The 16,953-nt window shown below is 45.7% G+C and overlaps 1 protein-coding gene across 2 annotated transcripts in view; it reads left to right on the top strand.

The window, feature by feature from the left end:
* LOC149305817 (copine-7-like) overlaps positions 1-11,247 on the top strand; it is a 46,189-nt gene extending 34,942 nt beyond the window's left edge. For both annotated transcript variants that reach the window (XM_089477041.1, XM_089477042.1), the window contains exons 13-16: positions 3,072-3,123; positions 3,650-3,783; positions 6,264-6,500; positions 9,536-11,247. In XM_089477041.1, coding sequence (XP_089333167.1) covers positions 3,072-3,123; positions 3,650-3,783; positions 6,264-6,500; positions 9,536-9,676 — 564 coding nt within the window. In that variant the 3' untranslated portion in view covers positions 9,677-11,247. The remainder of the gene's footprint in view (positions 1-3,071; positions 3,124-3,649; positions 3,784-6,263; positions 6,501-9,535) is intronic.
* Positions 11,248-16,953: the final 5,706 nt, after the last annotated feature.

The following is a 16,953-nucleotide window of genomic DNA, read 5'->3' as shown; positions in this document are numbered from 1 at the left end:
TTCCACAATAGGCCATTGTAGTATAGTGGGCTCTTAGTATCTGCTGGGGTTTAGTGCCAGAAACCCTATGGATACCAAACTCTGTGGACATTCAAGACCTATTAAATATAGTGGCGGAGTAAAATGGTCTCCCCTTATATAAAATGGTAAAATCAAGGTTTGTTTTTTGGAATATATATATATATATATATATATATATATTCAAGCCGTGGATGATGGAATGCATGGATGCACAATCTGTGGATGTGGAGGGTCCACTTTGCTTTGATAATTGCTGTGGTTCCATGCTGTGGAATCTTGGGATTTGTAGTTTGGGGAGGTATTTAATTATGGTTCTCTGCTAGAAAGCTATAGCTCTGTGGCTCAGGTGAATGCATCAAAGAATGTTCAGTCCCTTGCTCCATTAAAAATCCCAGGACTCCACAGCATGGAGCCACAGTACAATGTAAGGACAACTTTCAGCAGGGATGTAGCCTTGTGGGAGTGTGTGTGTGTGTGGGGGGGGGGGGAATGAGGGCATTGCCCCCTCCAAATCAGAATTCTTCCATCCCAAATGAATACTGGGATTTGCAGTTTTGTGAGTTATTGGGAATTTTCCACCAGAGAGCTCTAGTGCCTTGCAAATCTGCAAATCCCAGGGTTCTTTAGGATGCAGTGTGGGTTGTGGAGAAGAGTGCTGAGGACAGCCAAAAATGCAAGCAAATGGAACAAACCAATGTCCTGAAATCTCCCTGGAAGCAAAAATGATCAAGTTGAGGCTGTTGTACTTTGGCCACATCATGAGAAGGGAAGACTCAATGGAAATGTCAATGCTAGGAAAGTTGAAGGGCAGTAGAAAGAGAGGAAGGCCACATGGCAGATGGATAGACTCTGTCAGGGAGGTCACAGGTATGAATTTGCAGGACCTGAGCAGAGGAGTGCTTGGAGATGTCTCATCCAAAGGGTCTCCATAGAATCATAGATAGAATCATAGAATCATAGAATTGGAAGAGACCCCCAAGGGCCATCTAGTCCATCCCCATTCTGCCATACAGGAAATCTCAATCAAAGCATCCCAATTAACAGTTGGCCATCCAGCATCTGCTTAAAGACCTCCAAGTAATGAGACCTCACTACACTCCAAGGAAGGAGTCTGTTCCACTGTCGAAGAGCACTTACTGTCAGGAGGTTCCTCCTAATGTTGAGCTGGAATCTCTTTTCCTGGAGCTTGCATCCATTGCTCCTGTTCCTCTTCTCTGGAGCAACAGAAAACAAGCTTGCTCCCTCCTCAATGTGACATCCCTTCAAATATTTAAACAGGGCTATCTTATCTTAAAACAGGGCTATCCTATCCTATCTTAACCGTCTCTTCTCCAGGTTAAACATCCCCAGCTCCCTAAGTCTCTCCTCATAGGACATGGTTTCCAGACTCTTCACCATTTTGATCGCTCTCCTTCGGACATGCTCCAGTTTCTCCACATCCTTTTTGAATTGTTTTGCTCAGAACTGGACTTAATATTCCAGGTGGGGCCTGACCAAAGCAGAATACAGTGGCACTATTACTTCCCTTGATCTAGATACTATACTTCTATTGATGCAGCCTAAAATCACATTGGCCTTGTTAGCTGCCGCACTGCACTGTTGTGAGTCAGGGTCAGCTTGAAGGTAGTTAACAACAAAACACCAACAGGTCAGTTAAAGTGCTGTCATAGTGGTATAAGTGAGCAGTATGAAAGAGACTTTTTAAAGCGTCGCTGGAGTTTCTCCCCGTGATTTTCCACCATCAGCTCATCCTCATTGCAGCGCTTTGGAGCCCTTTGTTCAGGTCTCTCCACCTTCTTGCCTTCCCACATCTCCCCACTCTGTCCCTCCATCCTGCGCCAGACAGAGGCATAGCACACATGCTCTCCCTGACAGCTTGACAGCTATGAAGTTTCCAGAATAGCAGAGGCAGCCGCCATCCTGTCCATCCGGTTGACGTTTTTTCAGCAGGGGAGCCTTCCCTTTCGTGCAGTTCCTCCCAGGCGAGGCGGGACGCAAGAAGGGCCCCCCGCCGGTTAATGAAATTGGCTCATGTTACTATAGATAGCTGGGCAGGAGGCTCGATTCTGGGAATCCGGGCAATGACAACATGAGGAGTGCATGAGAGATCATTCAGATCCAAGTTTAGGCTTAAAGGTGATGGTTAGCCCTGCCTAAAGCAGACCCATTGAAGCCATGGCACTTATGGAAGCAGTGACATCACACATTCCCATTGAGGTAGGATTCAGTGATATGGTTGTTTTAGTCTGCAAAGGGATCATGTAGCACTGTTGAGGCTGAGCAAAAGAAGTTGTAGCATAAGCTTGAGGGATGTATACTCAATCTACGAAAGCTTGCGCTATGTCTTTTGCAAAGTTCACATTTCCAAAACGTAGGCAAGCTTTCATGGCTCTTCAGTTTCAAATCATGCCTAATGCTATTATTATTATTATTATTATTATTATTATTATTATTATTATTATTTGCATCCTGCTCTTTCCCCAGAACTGGGACTTGGAGCAGCTTTACAACATTAAAAATAGTACAATTAGAAACATAGAAAAAAAGTACATTAATGCTATTATTGATGGCAGATATTCTCACACTCCTTTGGCCCTCCATCTGTGCATTGTTGGGGGCCCAGAAACTGAGCATTTGCCTCTTTATTTGTCCTTTTGTTCATTATATTCTGAATCTAGAATGCAATTTCTGGAACCTATACTGTCTTGTCTCGTGTCCGATGCTGACTCTTTGGTAATTTGCAAGGCTTCTCTTTTTGCCCCAGAAGCAATGAACATTCAGGCAAGATTTATTGCTGATATTGCTGTTGATTCCTCTGGGGATGTTCTTCTCTAATCTCAGTGTCGTTGTTTATATTCTGTGTGTTGTAATTGTATTGAATTTTAATTTTTAAATATGCAAGATTTATATGCTATTTATTTTATCTAGTACTTTTGTATTGTTGTCCTTGGATGTCATACTTATTCATTTTGTATGTGAATGGCCCGTGGTCTAAGCATTAATAAATTAATAGTACTACACTCTGGTGATGTTTTCTTTTTCTCGCTCAGGTTTCCCATGATTTTGCCATTAATTTCAATCCGGAGGATGATGAGTGTGAAGGTAAGATGTCAACTAGAAAATGTTTTGCCCATCACCATCCAGTACTAGATTCGAGGCAAAATTTGGTATATCGGCTGGAGGCCTGTTAGTTCTTAGCCTTGTGCAAGCGCCTCTAGAAATTGGACACTTCTGTCTGATGCAGAATGTCTGCATTCAGTTCCAGGTTGCACATGAAATGCACATGGGCATGAGATGTGCATTTGGTTGCACACCAATACCATTTGACACAAGAATTGTGTAATTCTGCATGTAGAGAATTCTACTATGGAATCCTAATATGTAATCACAGCCATTCCGTTATAATGCAGTATGATGGATGGATGATGTGGGAGGGATATATAATTTTAAAAATGATAGATAGATAGATAGATAGATAGATAGATAGATAGATAGATAGGAAGGAAGGAATCTGGTACTGAAAATTCTTCCACCGTACTCCTTTGGCTTCTCAAGGTTCAATGCCCCACCACAAACAATGGCTTATGGCCGTTCTCTCTAACCCATTCCCTCTCCTTCTCCGTTTTAGGTATCCAAGGCGTAGTGGAGTCCTATCAGAACTGCTTGCCCAAGATCCAGCTCTATGGGCCCACCAACGTGGCCCCCATCATCTCCAAAGTAGCCAAAGTTGCTGCTGAAGAGGAGAAAACCAAGGAAGCTTCAGTAAGTGAGCCTGGCTGCGATCTTCCAAGCTGGCAATACTGTGCTCATCTCCAAGCCTCTGGTGGCCGGTGGAGATGCTGAACTTGCTCCCTGGTTTAAGCTGATCTTTAAAAGGGCTACTTGAGGGGCTCCTTTGAGGCTCAGGTGGATCCACTTGCCCAACATGGGATCCACCCAAAGTCAGGACTTCCAGGTTCTGCCTCTCTCTGTGTCAAAATCTTTGTTGTTGTTCTGTGCCTTCAAGTCATTTATGACTTATGTCAACCCATATTTCAATATCTTCATCATTCAATTTAAAGTTGTGGTGCAGTGGTTTGAGGGTTGATGGACTCTGGAAGATCATGGGCCATGCAAACCCATGGGTGACCTTTGGCTAGTCACACTCTCAGCATCAGAGGATGGCAATGGCACCCCCCCCCCGAAGAAACTTGCCAAGAAAACATCATGATTGGGTCGCCTTAGGGTTGTAACAACGTCAAAACACACAACAACAACAAAGTCCCACCACCAGCCCCTAATTATTTTTTTCCATTTCTGCAAGGAACATTTTCCCCCCTGAATTTCCAACTATAAGGAAATGTGTGTGTGTTGTATCAAGGTTGCTTGGGACACACCTCGATGAATGCCTAAAAGCACTGGACCAGCGAAGGGGACTTTAAATTAGATGCTCCTTCATTATTTACTCCTGCCAAGTACTCAGGGACGCAAGGGACGTTCCCGTTTTCTCCTTCTCCTGGGAACTTGTCAGCGCTTTGCTTGCTAAATGTCTGAAAGCTTTGCTGCTGAGCCTATCAATTAATGACAACGGTTAATGCATCTTTACATGCCCAAGCTGGGTCTGGGGGGCAAGGTTGTGGGGCGGGAGGAAAGACTCTGGAAATGGCATCCTCCCCATCAAATACCATTGGGCACACACAAAATGCCAGACCATTGTAGGCTCAGGGAGCATGATGCCCAGAGACCCTGCTGTGTCCATTCTGCCCAGGGTTTTATTGGAAAGCCACAATGTGCATTTCCCTGTGGCCCTTCTGCCGCTCCGTCTTGCCAAGTCAATTGCCAGCAACCTCTCCAGTGTTTCTTGAAAGCTTTGGATATCTGTCTCTCTCGTTGCCAGGATGCTTGTATCATTAAAAACAGTCCCATCTATGGCCAGTGTTTCATATTACAGTTGTCACTTTGCCATATTCGTTTTCTAGCCTTGTCACATTCTCGGCCATGTAGATGCTGCGTATCAGTGCCCATGGCGCTTTCTGATGCTCAGGAAGCTTAATGCTCCAGGCACACTTACGCAGGGCTTCTCTCCTGCCTGCCGTCCCAGCAAGGCAGCTTCACAGCATCTGTTTATGGCCACATGGGACATGTAATAGCATCTGGCTATGTTTCCAAAGGTGGGATTGAAGAGTAGATTTTGCTGTTATGGGTGTCCCATGAAAAGTGGACATGGACACTGCCCAGACATTGGAAGACTCCAGCCACTATTGGGTCACCACCATTTGTGGTCAGGCAGAGACTCGAACCTGGATCTCCTAGGCCAGTGGCTCTCACAATTTAACATCCTGCTTACCTAAACCCTACCAAAAAGCAAACAGTTATGCAATATAGACAGCTATAAAAAATATCAAATTACATGAGCAGTTAGCAAGGTTGTATATTACAGAACATATATTAGAGAGCATAAATAACCAATATATATATTTTTAAACCAAACCGTGAACAATTATAAAGTCCAACTTGCAAGAAGTCCGTGGGAGGTACCCAGCAGCAATGTCTAAATGTGAAGCTGCCCAGGGGAGTCTGTGAATTCTTAAAAAGGCATTAGTTTCCCCTTGTTGTATACTGTATATACTCATGTGTAAGTCTAGAAGTGTTAGTCAAAAAATTGACCCCAAAAACCTGAGCTGACTTATCCATGAATCAAACTAAGTACTGTACTTTAACTCTTATTTAAAGAGTAACCATGCTCTGATGAAAACCAAAGAGTTGTGCCTGCTGAAATTTTGTAAGTCATTTGGCATTGCTTTCCTTGCTTCATCCTTTAGATCCTTTGTCATGGGCCCCAAAGTTTTACCCTCGCCTTATCCATGGGTTGTATCAAAAGCCATAATTTTGACAACAAACCTGCCCTCGATCTATACATGAGGTCGACTTACATACGGTAGCTCCAAATTCCTGCTTGCTGGATTTACAGCAAACAAGATAAACAGTGTGCATAAGAGCCTTGCAATTGCTCATGTAACTTCTCACCATTTAACCCCATTCAGGTGTTTTGGACTCTCATTTGGCTCCGCAATCCTCCTGGCCAATGTTCAGGGATTCTGGGATCTGAACTCTGAAACATCCAGAGGACCAAAGATGAGAACTGCTGTCTTAGGCTGCTTATCCCATACTCTAATCACTACACCACACTGTTTCTCTTTCTTCCCTTCCCTCGCCCTTCATTTATCATCCTCTCCTCTCTCTCTGTCTCTCAATCCTTGCAGCAATATTTCATCCTGCTGATCCTGACAGACGGTGTGGTGACCGATATGGCCGACACGCGAGAGGCCATTGTGCGGGCCTCGTACTTGCCAATGTCCATCATCATTGTAGGTGTGGGCAATGCCGACTTCACTGATATGCAGATCTTAGACGGCGACGATGGCGTCCTGCGTTCTCCCAAGGGGGAGCCCGTCCTGCGTGACATCGTACAGTTTGTCCCGTTCCGCGAGTTCAAAAACGTAAGTCTCTCTCTGTCACAAACGCACACACACATGACAGCACTGGCTCTCACTGGCCCAGCTACAATCATGTAATGCAAAGATGCCCAAGTATAGGATAGGTGGCACCTGGCATGTGAAAAGGATTTAGGGATCATACTAGACCACAAGCTACACATGAGCCAACAGTGTAATGCAGCAGCAGCAAAAAAGGCCAAATTTCCAGAGCGAGGAGACTCATAGTGCAACTCTATTCTGCTTTGGTGCAACCTCAGTTATAGTCACCCTGTTTAAGAAGGATGTTGGAGAGGGTCAAAGGCCTGGAAAACCAGCCTTGTGAGAAGAGACTGAAGGAGCTGGTCAGAGTTTAGCCTGGAAAAGAAAAGACAGGGAAATATGACAAAGCCACAAAAGGCATTGTTGTTGTGTGCCTCCAAGTCATTTTTGGTTTAGGGCAGTGGTTCTCAACTTGTGGGCCATGATCCCTTTGGGGTTCAAACAACCCTTTCACAGTGGTCACCTAAGACTACCAGAAAACACATATTTCCGATGGTCTTAGGCACCGGGACATAAAATAATTTTATGGTTTGGGGGGGGGGGGTCACCACAATATTATTTATTTATTTATTTATTTACTTACGGTATTTATACCCTGCCCTTCAGCCCTAAAGGCTCTCAGAGCAGATGAAGAACATTATGAAAGGGTCATGGCATTAGGAAGGTTGAGAACCACTGGTTTATGGCGACTTAACTTGTCACCTCCTCACCATACCCCCATGTTCTGCATTTACATTGTTATCCATATTGTCTGATTATAAAAGACATTCCTGGTCATTAGTTCACTCCATGGATCTGAGGAAAGAGACCTAAGCCTACAAAAGCTTGTGCTACAACTTCTTTCACTCAGTGACTCCCAAAGCTGCTGCAAGATCCTTTTGCATACTTTTATTCTGATGGCTATGTTTCAAATTTGTTGTCGCTGTGTGCCTTCAAGTTGTTTCTGACTTATGGGGACTCTAAAGCGATCATGGGTTTTTCTTGGCAAGATTTGTTCAGAGGGGGCCTGCCTTTGCCTCCCTCTGAGACTTGCTGGGTTTTCAGGGGGTCGTTTTTGAAAACCTTTTTATCCCGTTTTTTCAAATGTGTGTTTTCCCTTTTTGGGAGACAGGCGAGCTATAAATCCCATGCAAGGGGAAAAGGAGAAGGATGGCTGGGTATGGAGCAAAAGACCAACCTGATGGGGATCCAGTGTCTCACATGCCAATATGTCTGTGCATCATTCATGCGCACACACACACATACACACCCAGGAGAGGAAAATCCATAGCTGGGTATTTCTGGCAGCCGAAGTGTGCGGCTGGGCCATTGAGAAGGCTTAATTGGCTTTGATTGTCAGTAATTTGGGCCTCGGGAGACAAGCTGTCTGTTGCTTGAGAGCTGTGAAAGAGGGTTAACCCCTTCGGCCCTGGCGCCACAAGAAGATGTGCCGGAGACGGAGAGAATGACTGAAGGAGACCGCAAAATAGATCGTCCCCAGGTGGAACTTTGCAGGGAGGAAGAGAAGGAAGAGGACATCATGCCATTCAATCCTTGCCCTGGTCACCTTCTTGAGGAATTCTCCAGGAAAAATAAGGGGAAGCCTAAAAGTGCTATTTTATCATCCATGGAGGAGTCTAGCAGGACTTTGCTCAGCTAAGGGGCCTTTGCATTATGCAACTCTCAAGCAAGGAAAGTTCAGCCATCAGCCTCAAATGCACATTTGTGGCCTTCCTTGCCATCCGACAAAGCCACTGGGGTTTTACTTTTTCAGGTTAAAATGTGCCCCAAATCACTTTTAAAATGCATTCTACACTGTAGAAATAATGCAGTTTGACACAGCTTAAACTGCCATGGTTTCATCCTACAGAAACCTGGGATTTTGTAGTTTGGTGAGGCATAAGCACTCTGGCAGGGAAGGCTAAAAACCGTATAAAACTACAAATCCTAGGATTCCATAAGATGGAACGACAACATTTAAACTGCATTGTTTCTACAGTAAAGATGCACCCATTGAGTGGCATTAGTTTAGGGGACAAATGACAGCTTCCAGAATCTCCCAACCAACTTGGGGGGAATTCTATGGTGTTAGGAAGGATCAAATTAGGGGAATTTCTGAATTTAGCTCAATTGCTGAGAGGTAGGGTCCTAACAACACCCTTTCTGAGATCGGGTTCCAAGATGTCTAGGAGAGGTCCACAAGAATCCCTTGAGAGACGACGCTGAGACAGACTGCTCCAATTAAGTCCAAATATTTATTAAAAAGGGAAAAACAAACACACAGCAAAAGGGGACACACACACTCACACACACACTATTCTTAATGAAAGTAAAGGAGGGAAATCAGGAGAGTGTTGAGAGAGGCAAATCTAGGGAGATACTCACTTCCGAAGGCTTCTCCAGGAACCAGATGTGGATATAGATGATGAGATGACACGGCCGCCAAAATGTCCGAGGGAGCTAAAATCAGAGTTCAGTCTGACTTAGCACACTGGTGTATGCTTAGACTGAGGCTTATATAGACAATTTGTAACCTTTGGCTATGAACTTGATGGCTTAACTTCAGCCAAGACAAAGGGTATGAAAACCTGGGCTTTATTAAACCAAGGTGAAGAGTAGACTGAGCCAATGCACTTGGATCTGAACACAATCAAGGAAGGCAAACAGATGTATAGATGGCCAGGGACTTAATCACTGGGCCATTAAGTGTGAGGCTTACAATAAAGACTTTCCTTTTGGAGGTGATGGTTTTCCCATTAGCAACTCCCAAACCTTTCTGTGGGGAATTTCCAAAGTGCTGTTTTTCAGGGGTCTTGTGAGGCTGACTCATCTGCCTACCTGCCCCACTGCTTTTGGGATTATGGCTGCCAGCCTGGCAGGTCAGTTTGGGGTCATGAAGGCACGCCACACACACTCCAAAATTTATTAAAATCCATATGTGGTAACCTCTCCAGGCTCAGCATGACTCCCTGGACACAAGATCCTGGCTAACCCCTTCCCCTTGGTTGTCTTCCTTCCAGGCTTCTCCCACTGCCCTGGCCAAGTGTGTGCTGGCAGAGGTGCCCAAGCAGGTGGTTGAATACTACAGCTACAAGGCCTTACCTCCCCGCAGCCAGAAGGGCGGCAGCACCCCTGATGCCACCCTGAACTCACCTCAGTGACGAGGGTCTTCCCCTGGTTGGGACCCCTGACTACGTTGTCTGTCTTCCCATCATCTGCCAACTCATCCCGCCCCCCCAGTGGAGCCATGGAAGGGAAAGAGAGAGCGCTAAGCACTGCCAGACACACAAGATGGGGATCGTGGTTTCTCCCTCGAGCATTGACTGCTAAAACTGCCAGAGGAGACCAAGAGTTCTGGGTTGGCCATCCTTGATGGCCCATGCCACAAGGCCCACAACGCCATCCTCATGCGCCCCTCTGCAGCACAGTGGCTGACCAGCATTGGCCCTGCAAGAAGCCAATGAAGTGTCCTGGGTGTCTGTCTTTCCAGAGGGGAGCAAGTGTCAGACACACATACACCCCACACACAGGAGGATACGCTTTGTGAATGGCATGTTACTGATGTCAAGCTGGGAGATGTATTTGAAGCCTAAATGGAGGAAACCCACTCCTGTCTCAGAGAAAGGAGCAAAGAGGTAGGCAGGTGGCATTCCTTGTATTGATCTGGAGGACAGTGACTGCAAGGAGGGTCGGCCAAGGGAGAATATTGAGCTGTGTGCCACACACACACATGGCATGCACCCTCTGGCCACCAGAGAGGGTGCTTTTTTCTGTAGTTCCCCCATCCCCTTCTTCAATGGCACTGTGGATTCCTGCCCTAGCAAGGGATTGGACTAAGTGGCCCTTGGGGGTCCCATCCATCCATGTATCCATCTATCTTTCATGCTATTTATACCCCACTTGACCCCAAACTGAAACCCAAGGCTGCTTACAAAGTAGACAGCTACAACTCGTATGTTTCTCCAGGCTCAGCCAAGAGATCCTACTCCCAAGAGGAGGAAGCCATGGAAGTAGTGGGTCGAAGAGGGCAGAAGGGAGGCTGGTGGGGCCAGGGAGGAATGAACAACCCAAACACACACTATACTCACACTGCTGCTGCACACACAAACCTTGCTCCTTGCATTGTGCCACAATTCCTCAACCGCTGGTGAAGTTGTTTGTGCCTCGCCAAAAAACTGGAGTGTCCTGTCCTTGGATTTTTGCTGGTGGGGCTTATTGCTGAGACCCCACTGAAGACTCCTAGTCTTGTTGAAGAGGAGAAGATCTGAAGAAGCCCTTAGGACTGTGCAAACTCTCCAGAAGTCCAGACTTCTCCATTGCTCCTTTGCCCTTTCCAGTGGGGAGAAACACTTACCTTTCCTCGCTTCTCCTGAGTAACTAGTTAGAGCCACTTTCCTTTTTATCCCCTTGCAGAAATTGCCTAGGAGGGATGTGGCATTGCAGGGGCATGAGGATGGGGTGCCATTGCTTCTTGCCATGGCACAAGGAGCATGACCATAGCCAAAAGGAGGATCCCAGCTGCATTGCTGTTGCACTTGTGTCCCTTTCCCCTCCTCATCCTGCGCACGAAGTTCCTTGGGCAGTGTTTCCAGCGTCCAGCTCTGGCTCTTTTCTCCATGTGGTCTGTGGTCGTCTTTCACTGTGGTGTGGTCGTTCGCCTAAAGTTTGCATGACTGACCTCCTGTTCTTGATGTACTAAGGGAAGCAGCCAAATAAAAGGAGATGCTGTGTTTCCTTTGGCTCTGGACCTTTTTGGTGGGGGAAAGGTAACTGCACTGGTGCAGAACGTGGTGTGAGCACAGCAGCGTCAGTCATTGGAAAGGTTGCTCAGAGCCAGGAGCACATTGTGTCCTGATGCCCCCGTGCTTTTAATTATGCATTTGGTTGCACATCTGGTCCCTTGGTTCAGTTGCACAGTCTTGCTATTCAACACATGGGTTGTAGCCCAGTGCTCAAACCAGTGCGCCAGGCTGGCTCTCCTGCCCATGATGGTTCCCTTCAAATCCTGCTCCCGGACTTTCTGTCAGTCGTGGGCACAATATAGGAAGTGATAGGATTGCCCATTTAACTGCAATAGCTGTCTGGTTCAGCCCAGTGGTGCCAATTAAAGATGAAAAGCAGAAACCTCATAATAGAGGCTGAGGCTAGAGTCTATTCCAGGAAATAATGTGCTAAAGAAAACCCACAGGCAGCCATTGATGCCTCCTTCAGATCTCCCGCCTTGCCTTTCTTTCAGATGGCCAAACCAGGAACGGATGGGGAACTGTTTGCACAGGAACGGGATGCATAAAAGAGCTTGAAAGCTCCGCTCAGAAGATGTTCCTGCCTTCAAAAATATTTAAAATGGCAGGAAGCATTCATGTATATTTTCTATTTTAAAAAAATTGTAGCAGCTTTAGGGCCGAGGCCACACTGCCCACACTCCCTTCCGCATGGCTGCATCTTGTCAAGTTACCAGAACATGCCTAAGTAAGACCAGCACATTTCAGAGCCCATGGCGTCCTATCCCCATCCATGTAAGAATAATTGTGACACATAGAAAAAGAGCAAGAGATTGGCTCTTATCCTTGGACCAAAGGGCAACAAGGAGGAGAGGTTTGATGGGCGTTAATGTGTCGCAGTGGAGAGAGTGTTGGGCTATGGCCACGGAGTCACAGCTTCCAATCTCCACTCTATCAAGAGGCTCACTTGGTATAGAGTCATAGAGCTGGAAGAGACTCCAAAGGCCATCCAGTCCAACCCACTGCCATGCAGGAATTCACAATCCAAGCTCTCCCTGGCATAGATGGCCATCCAGACTGTTTACAAACCTCCAAAGAAGGAGACTCCACCACTCTCTGAGGCAGCATCTTCCACTGTCAAACATCTCTTACCATCGGGAAGTTCTTCTTAATGTTTAGATGAAATCTCTTTCCCTGTAGCTTGTATCCATTGTTCCATGTCCTAGTCTCTGGAGCAGCAAAAGACAAGCTTGCTCCATCCTCAGTATGACGACCCTTCAAATATTTAAGCATAGCTGTCATGTCCTTCCTTAACCTTCTCTTCTCCAAGTTAAACATACGCAGCATCTCCTTAAGTCTCTCTTCACAGGGCTTCATGGTTTCCAGACCCTTCACCATTTTGGTGCAATCTCTTGTCATCTCATTTGAATCCTTTGCTCTGTGTCCTTTTCTCTGGAGCATCAGAAAACAAACTTACTCCATCCTCAAGATGACACTCTTCAAATGTTTAAACAGGACCATCTTATCTCCTCTTAACCATCTCTTCTCCTGGCTAAACATCCCCAGCTCCCTAAGTCTCTCCTCACAGGGCTTCATGGTTTCCAGACCCTTCACCATTTTGGTGGCCCTCCTTTGGACATTGCTCCAGCTTCCCAACATCCTTCTTGAATTGTGTTGCCCAGAACTGGACTCAGTATTATTCCAGGTGAGGTCTGACTAAAGCAGAATCGAGTGGGACTATTAGTTTTCTCACTCTGAACACTATGTTTCTATTGATGCAGCTTAGAATTGCATGTTGGACTAGTTGGACTCTCTCAGCATACTTGTTCGTAGCTGCTGATGTTGGGTTTATGAAATGGGCGAACCATGGCAGACCTCCTACATCAGTTGGCACAGGGTAAATTTCCACATGGGAAATCACACTTAAATTTTACCATTGTGTTTAGTGGTAACATAGTGCAACTGAACCAAGGCAGCCAAATGCACAAATGAATGTGGAATCAAATGTTCTTGCACACCTTTGTTCAACTATGTGCACACATGCTGATTGCATATCTGCATATAAATTGGTACCACATATGTTTCTGCAAACTTGAACTGAATGCAGATGTTCTGCTATTTAAAAAAAAGGCTAATGGCTTGGGCTGGGGAATATATATATGCATAAGACAACAACAGGATTCCATGTATGCAGCTTCTTGGAGGAAAAGCGTATTATGCATATAATAAAGTAATTAAAGTAAAGAGTAGATCCCCTCAGCTCCACTGTCATGGGCCCTTAGCTGGTTTATAGATAACCTGCAAAGGGAAGATTGACATTCCCATGGAGCTTTGGAAGCCCATTGCCTTTTAATGACAAAGCATTTTGCTCAGCATATGCGTTTGCTGATGGAGCCCACACAGAGGCTGCCTTTGCACCAGCTGCAATAATGTGGCTCTTCAACTGCTGGAGACCTATCTCTGAGCCTTGGCGCATCAAAGAATGCCTTTTTGATTTGCCTTGATTGCCTCTCCCCTTCCTTTTGTGCCTTACATCGCCTTTGATCAACTTCTCCTGCTCCGGTCCAACCTGTGGATTTTGCACCAATTATGTTCTACACGGCTCCTTTTGATTACAGCCAGTGCACCAGCGCACAAGAAAAAATGAGCTCTAATTCAATCACTAATTCTGTGCGAGGGAAAAGGCTGTTTCATCGCACTTGCAGTAAACGCTCGGCTAAATCATGGGAGCATTAGCGCTCGAGGAGAACTTTGAATGCCGTTTGAATATAGGCATCATCAAGGCCCTCTGTGTCTCATCATCATCATTTTGGGAAAGAAACAAGGGAGTGTGTGTGTGTCTGGCAGAGAGAGGGGTGGAGGAGAAAGGTTTTTTGTGCAATACATTCCTGACAGCTAAAATGTGTGGTCGCCTTAGTTCTTTCAGGATCCTGGGCAGCACATTTCCATCCGCACACTGTGTTTCAGGACCATGGGCAAAGCAAGAAGTACAGTACCGTACCTTTTATTATGGATATGATCTCCAACACAATGCCTCTCGCAAGATTTTTAATTTTTAAAACGATGCATATAAAAACAGGATCCAGCATGATGTAGAGGTTTGAGCATTGGACTATGACCCTGGAGACTCAGCCAGGGCAAACCCACTGGGTGATCTTAGGCCAGTTGCACTCTCTCAGCCTCAGAGGAACAAATCTTGTCAAGAAAAAGCCGTGATACATTTGCCGTAGAGTTTCCATAAGTCAAAAATGAATTAACGGCTCACAGCAACAACAACCATAAATATGAATCCCCAGCAGTTACAAGGTCATAAGTCAAGCTTGTGTGTGTATGTTGTGTGCCTTCAATTCATTTTTCCAACTTATGGTGATCCTAAGGGGATTTCTTGGCAAGATTTGCTCAGAGTGGGGCTACCATGGCCTTCCCTGAAGCTGAGAGAGTGTAACTTGCCCAAAATCACCCAATGGGCTTCATAGCCAAACCAGAAATCGAACCCTGGTCTCCAGAGTTGTTTTCCTATGCTCAAACCACTATGACATGCTTACAGTCTTACAATCCCATAACCAGAATGCCAGTCAATCATCTTTTATAACAAATCATGCTGTTTTGTGATGCATCCAAAACATAATAGCTTCAGCTGAGTCATTCGGTTTCTAGTGAGAATTCAGGCTTGGCTTTCTCATTGATTCCCTCTTTGCTTTATCTTTTTGGCCGTCAATAGTATCTGCAGCACCACATTTCAAAAGAGTCGATTCTCAGTCCTTCAGCTTTCTTCACTGTCCAACACTGGCAACTAGACATACGATGGCCTGGAATTACAATATTGTGTTGTTGCAGAAAAGACTGTTCACTTCCAAGAAGCCAAACTCAGGTAGGTTCAAGATTCCTGCAAAAACAGCTTCTGTGCTGAATGTTCAGCATTAGCAACAAAGGAGGGCACATCTCTCTCCCCACGCGCCCCAAATCCTCCCCCAGCAAAGAAGATGGGCTTCTTTCGCTACAAAGCATCTCTATTCAACAGGGACAGCGTGATTATTTCTGACTGTCGGGGATAATTGCTCAAATTGTTCTCACAATAAGTGGGCCTTGAAGCGAGAGGCTTTCATGCTGACAGGGATGGAGCGTGATGGGAAGGCACCTGCCACAGCAGAGAAGAGGCCTGCGCATGCACGCATGGACCCCATGTGGCTCTGGTGAAAAGGATGGACTGAGAGATTTCCACACTCATTGAGCCAACTCTGCCTGGGTTACCGAGTGTCTTCTGGTAGCTGGCCTGGATCCATAAGAGATGCTGTGGGCACATGGGTGCATGCATGGTCTATTTTGCAGAAATTGTGCAGCTTTCCACACTCATTGGCACACATGCGCTGAGCCAATGGCACTCTCAATAGACAAGCAGAGAAAGTGAGTGAGAGAAGTTGAGAAATTGGGGAGGAAAGAGCTCACCCCATGTAACAATTGCCCCCCAAAATCATACATTCTCCTAAATATGACCAATCGAAATGCAGAATATAATTGCTGCAAGCTTCCAAAGCTCCACTGCTTGCAATAAGTACATTATGCATTTCAGTTGGCCAGTAAAAGGTATCACTGTTTGGTGGATTTTTGTCTGCTACCCTCCCTGAATGTCTCTTAGATAGGGTTGAATTGCAACTCCCAGCAGCCCTAGCTAACACAGCCAATGAGAAAGAAAAGCAGGGAATTGCAGTCCTAAAACCTGAAAGGATGCAACTTCCAACCTCGCCCTTTGAAGGCCACATTCAACTCCAGGGTTTTTCTTGGCAGGAGAAGCCAAAGATGCCAGCATATTTTAAAGCTGAAAGCAATTGCTGCCAGTAGCTATGTCTTAGGAATGGCATTTCAGTGCCTTGAAATGGTGCAAACTCTCCCACCAACATGGTATAGTGGTTGGAGCGCTGGACTACAACACAGGAGACTAGCAAGGTTCAAATCCCCACTTAATCATGGAAAGGAAGTCACTCTCTCACAGCCTCAGAGGAAGGCGAAGGCAAACCCACTCCAAACAAACCTTGCCAAGAAAACCTCATGATAGCCTTAGAGTTGACATTAAGTTGGAAAATGAGTTGAAGGCACACAACAACAACACTAACAAGCTGGGGTTTTTTGTGGGTGGCATTTTCTCTGAAGATGCCAGCCACAGATGCTGGTGAAATGTTAGGAATAAACTCTTGTAGGACATGGCCACAGAGCCCAGAAAACCCACAAAAAACTATGGATGCTAGTCATGAAAGCTGGGGATTTTTTTTAGCAAGAGGATCCCCTGAAGCTAGGGTTGCCATAATTGTCCACTTTTACCAGGGACAAAATGTGGAACAAATTCAAGACCAAACTGTAGGACAACTGCAGGACAAAACTCAGCCCAAAATGTAGGACATTGAAGAAAAATGGTGGACCTTAAATGTCCTACATTTTGAGCTGAGTTTTGTCCTGCAGTTGCCCTACAGTTTGGTCTTGAATTTGTCCTACATTTTGTCCCTGGTAAAAGTGGACAATTATGGCAGCCCTACCTGAAGCTATTTGGTGTTGCCTGTAATAGATGCAACTCCTGGCAGCTGTGGGTTTGAGAAGATGACCCTTGGGGATCCCTTCTATCTCTCTAACCCTATTGGTCCTGCAGAGTCCAACCTGCTCTACACAAACACACAGAGACGCACACATTCACATCTGCTGCTTTGTGCAAACCTATCCATCGGTCT

The sequence above is a fragment of the Sceloporus occidentalis genome, unplaced genomic scaffold, assembly GCF_023333645.1.
Source record: "Sceloporus occidentalis isolate IW3139 unplaced genomic scaffold, rSceOcc1.0.p SCAF_10, whole genome shotgun sequence".
NCBI classification, from domain to species: Eukaryota; Metazoa; Chordata; class Lepidosauria; order Squamata; family Phrynosomatidae; genus Sceloporus; species Sceloporus occidentalis.
Note: the sequence above shows the minus strand (reverse complement) of the source record. Positions and strands in the feature narration are given on the sequence as shown.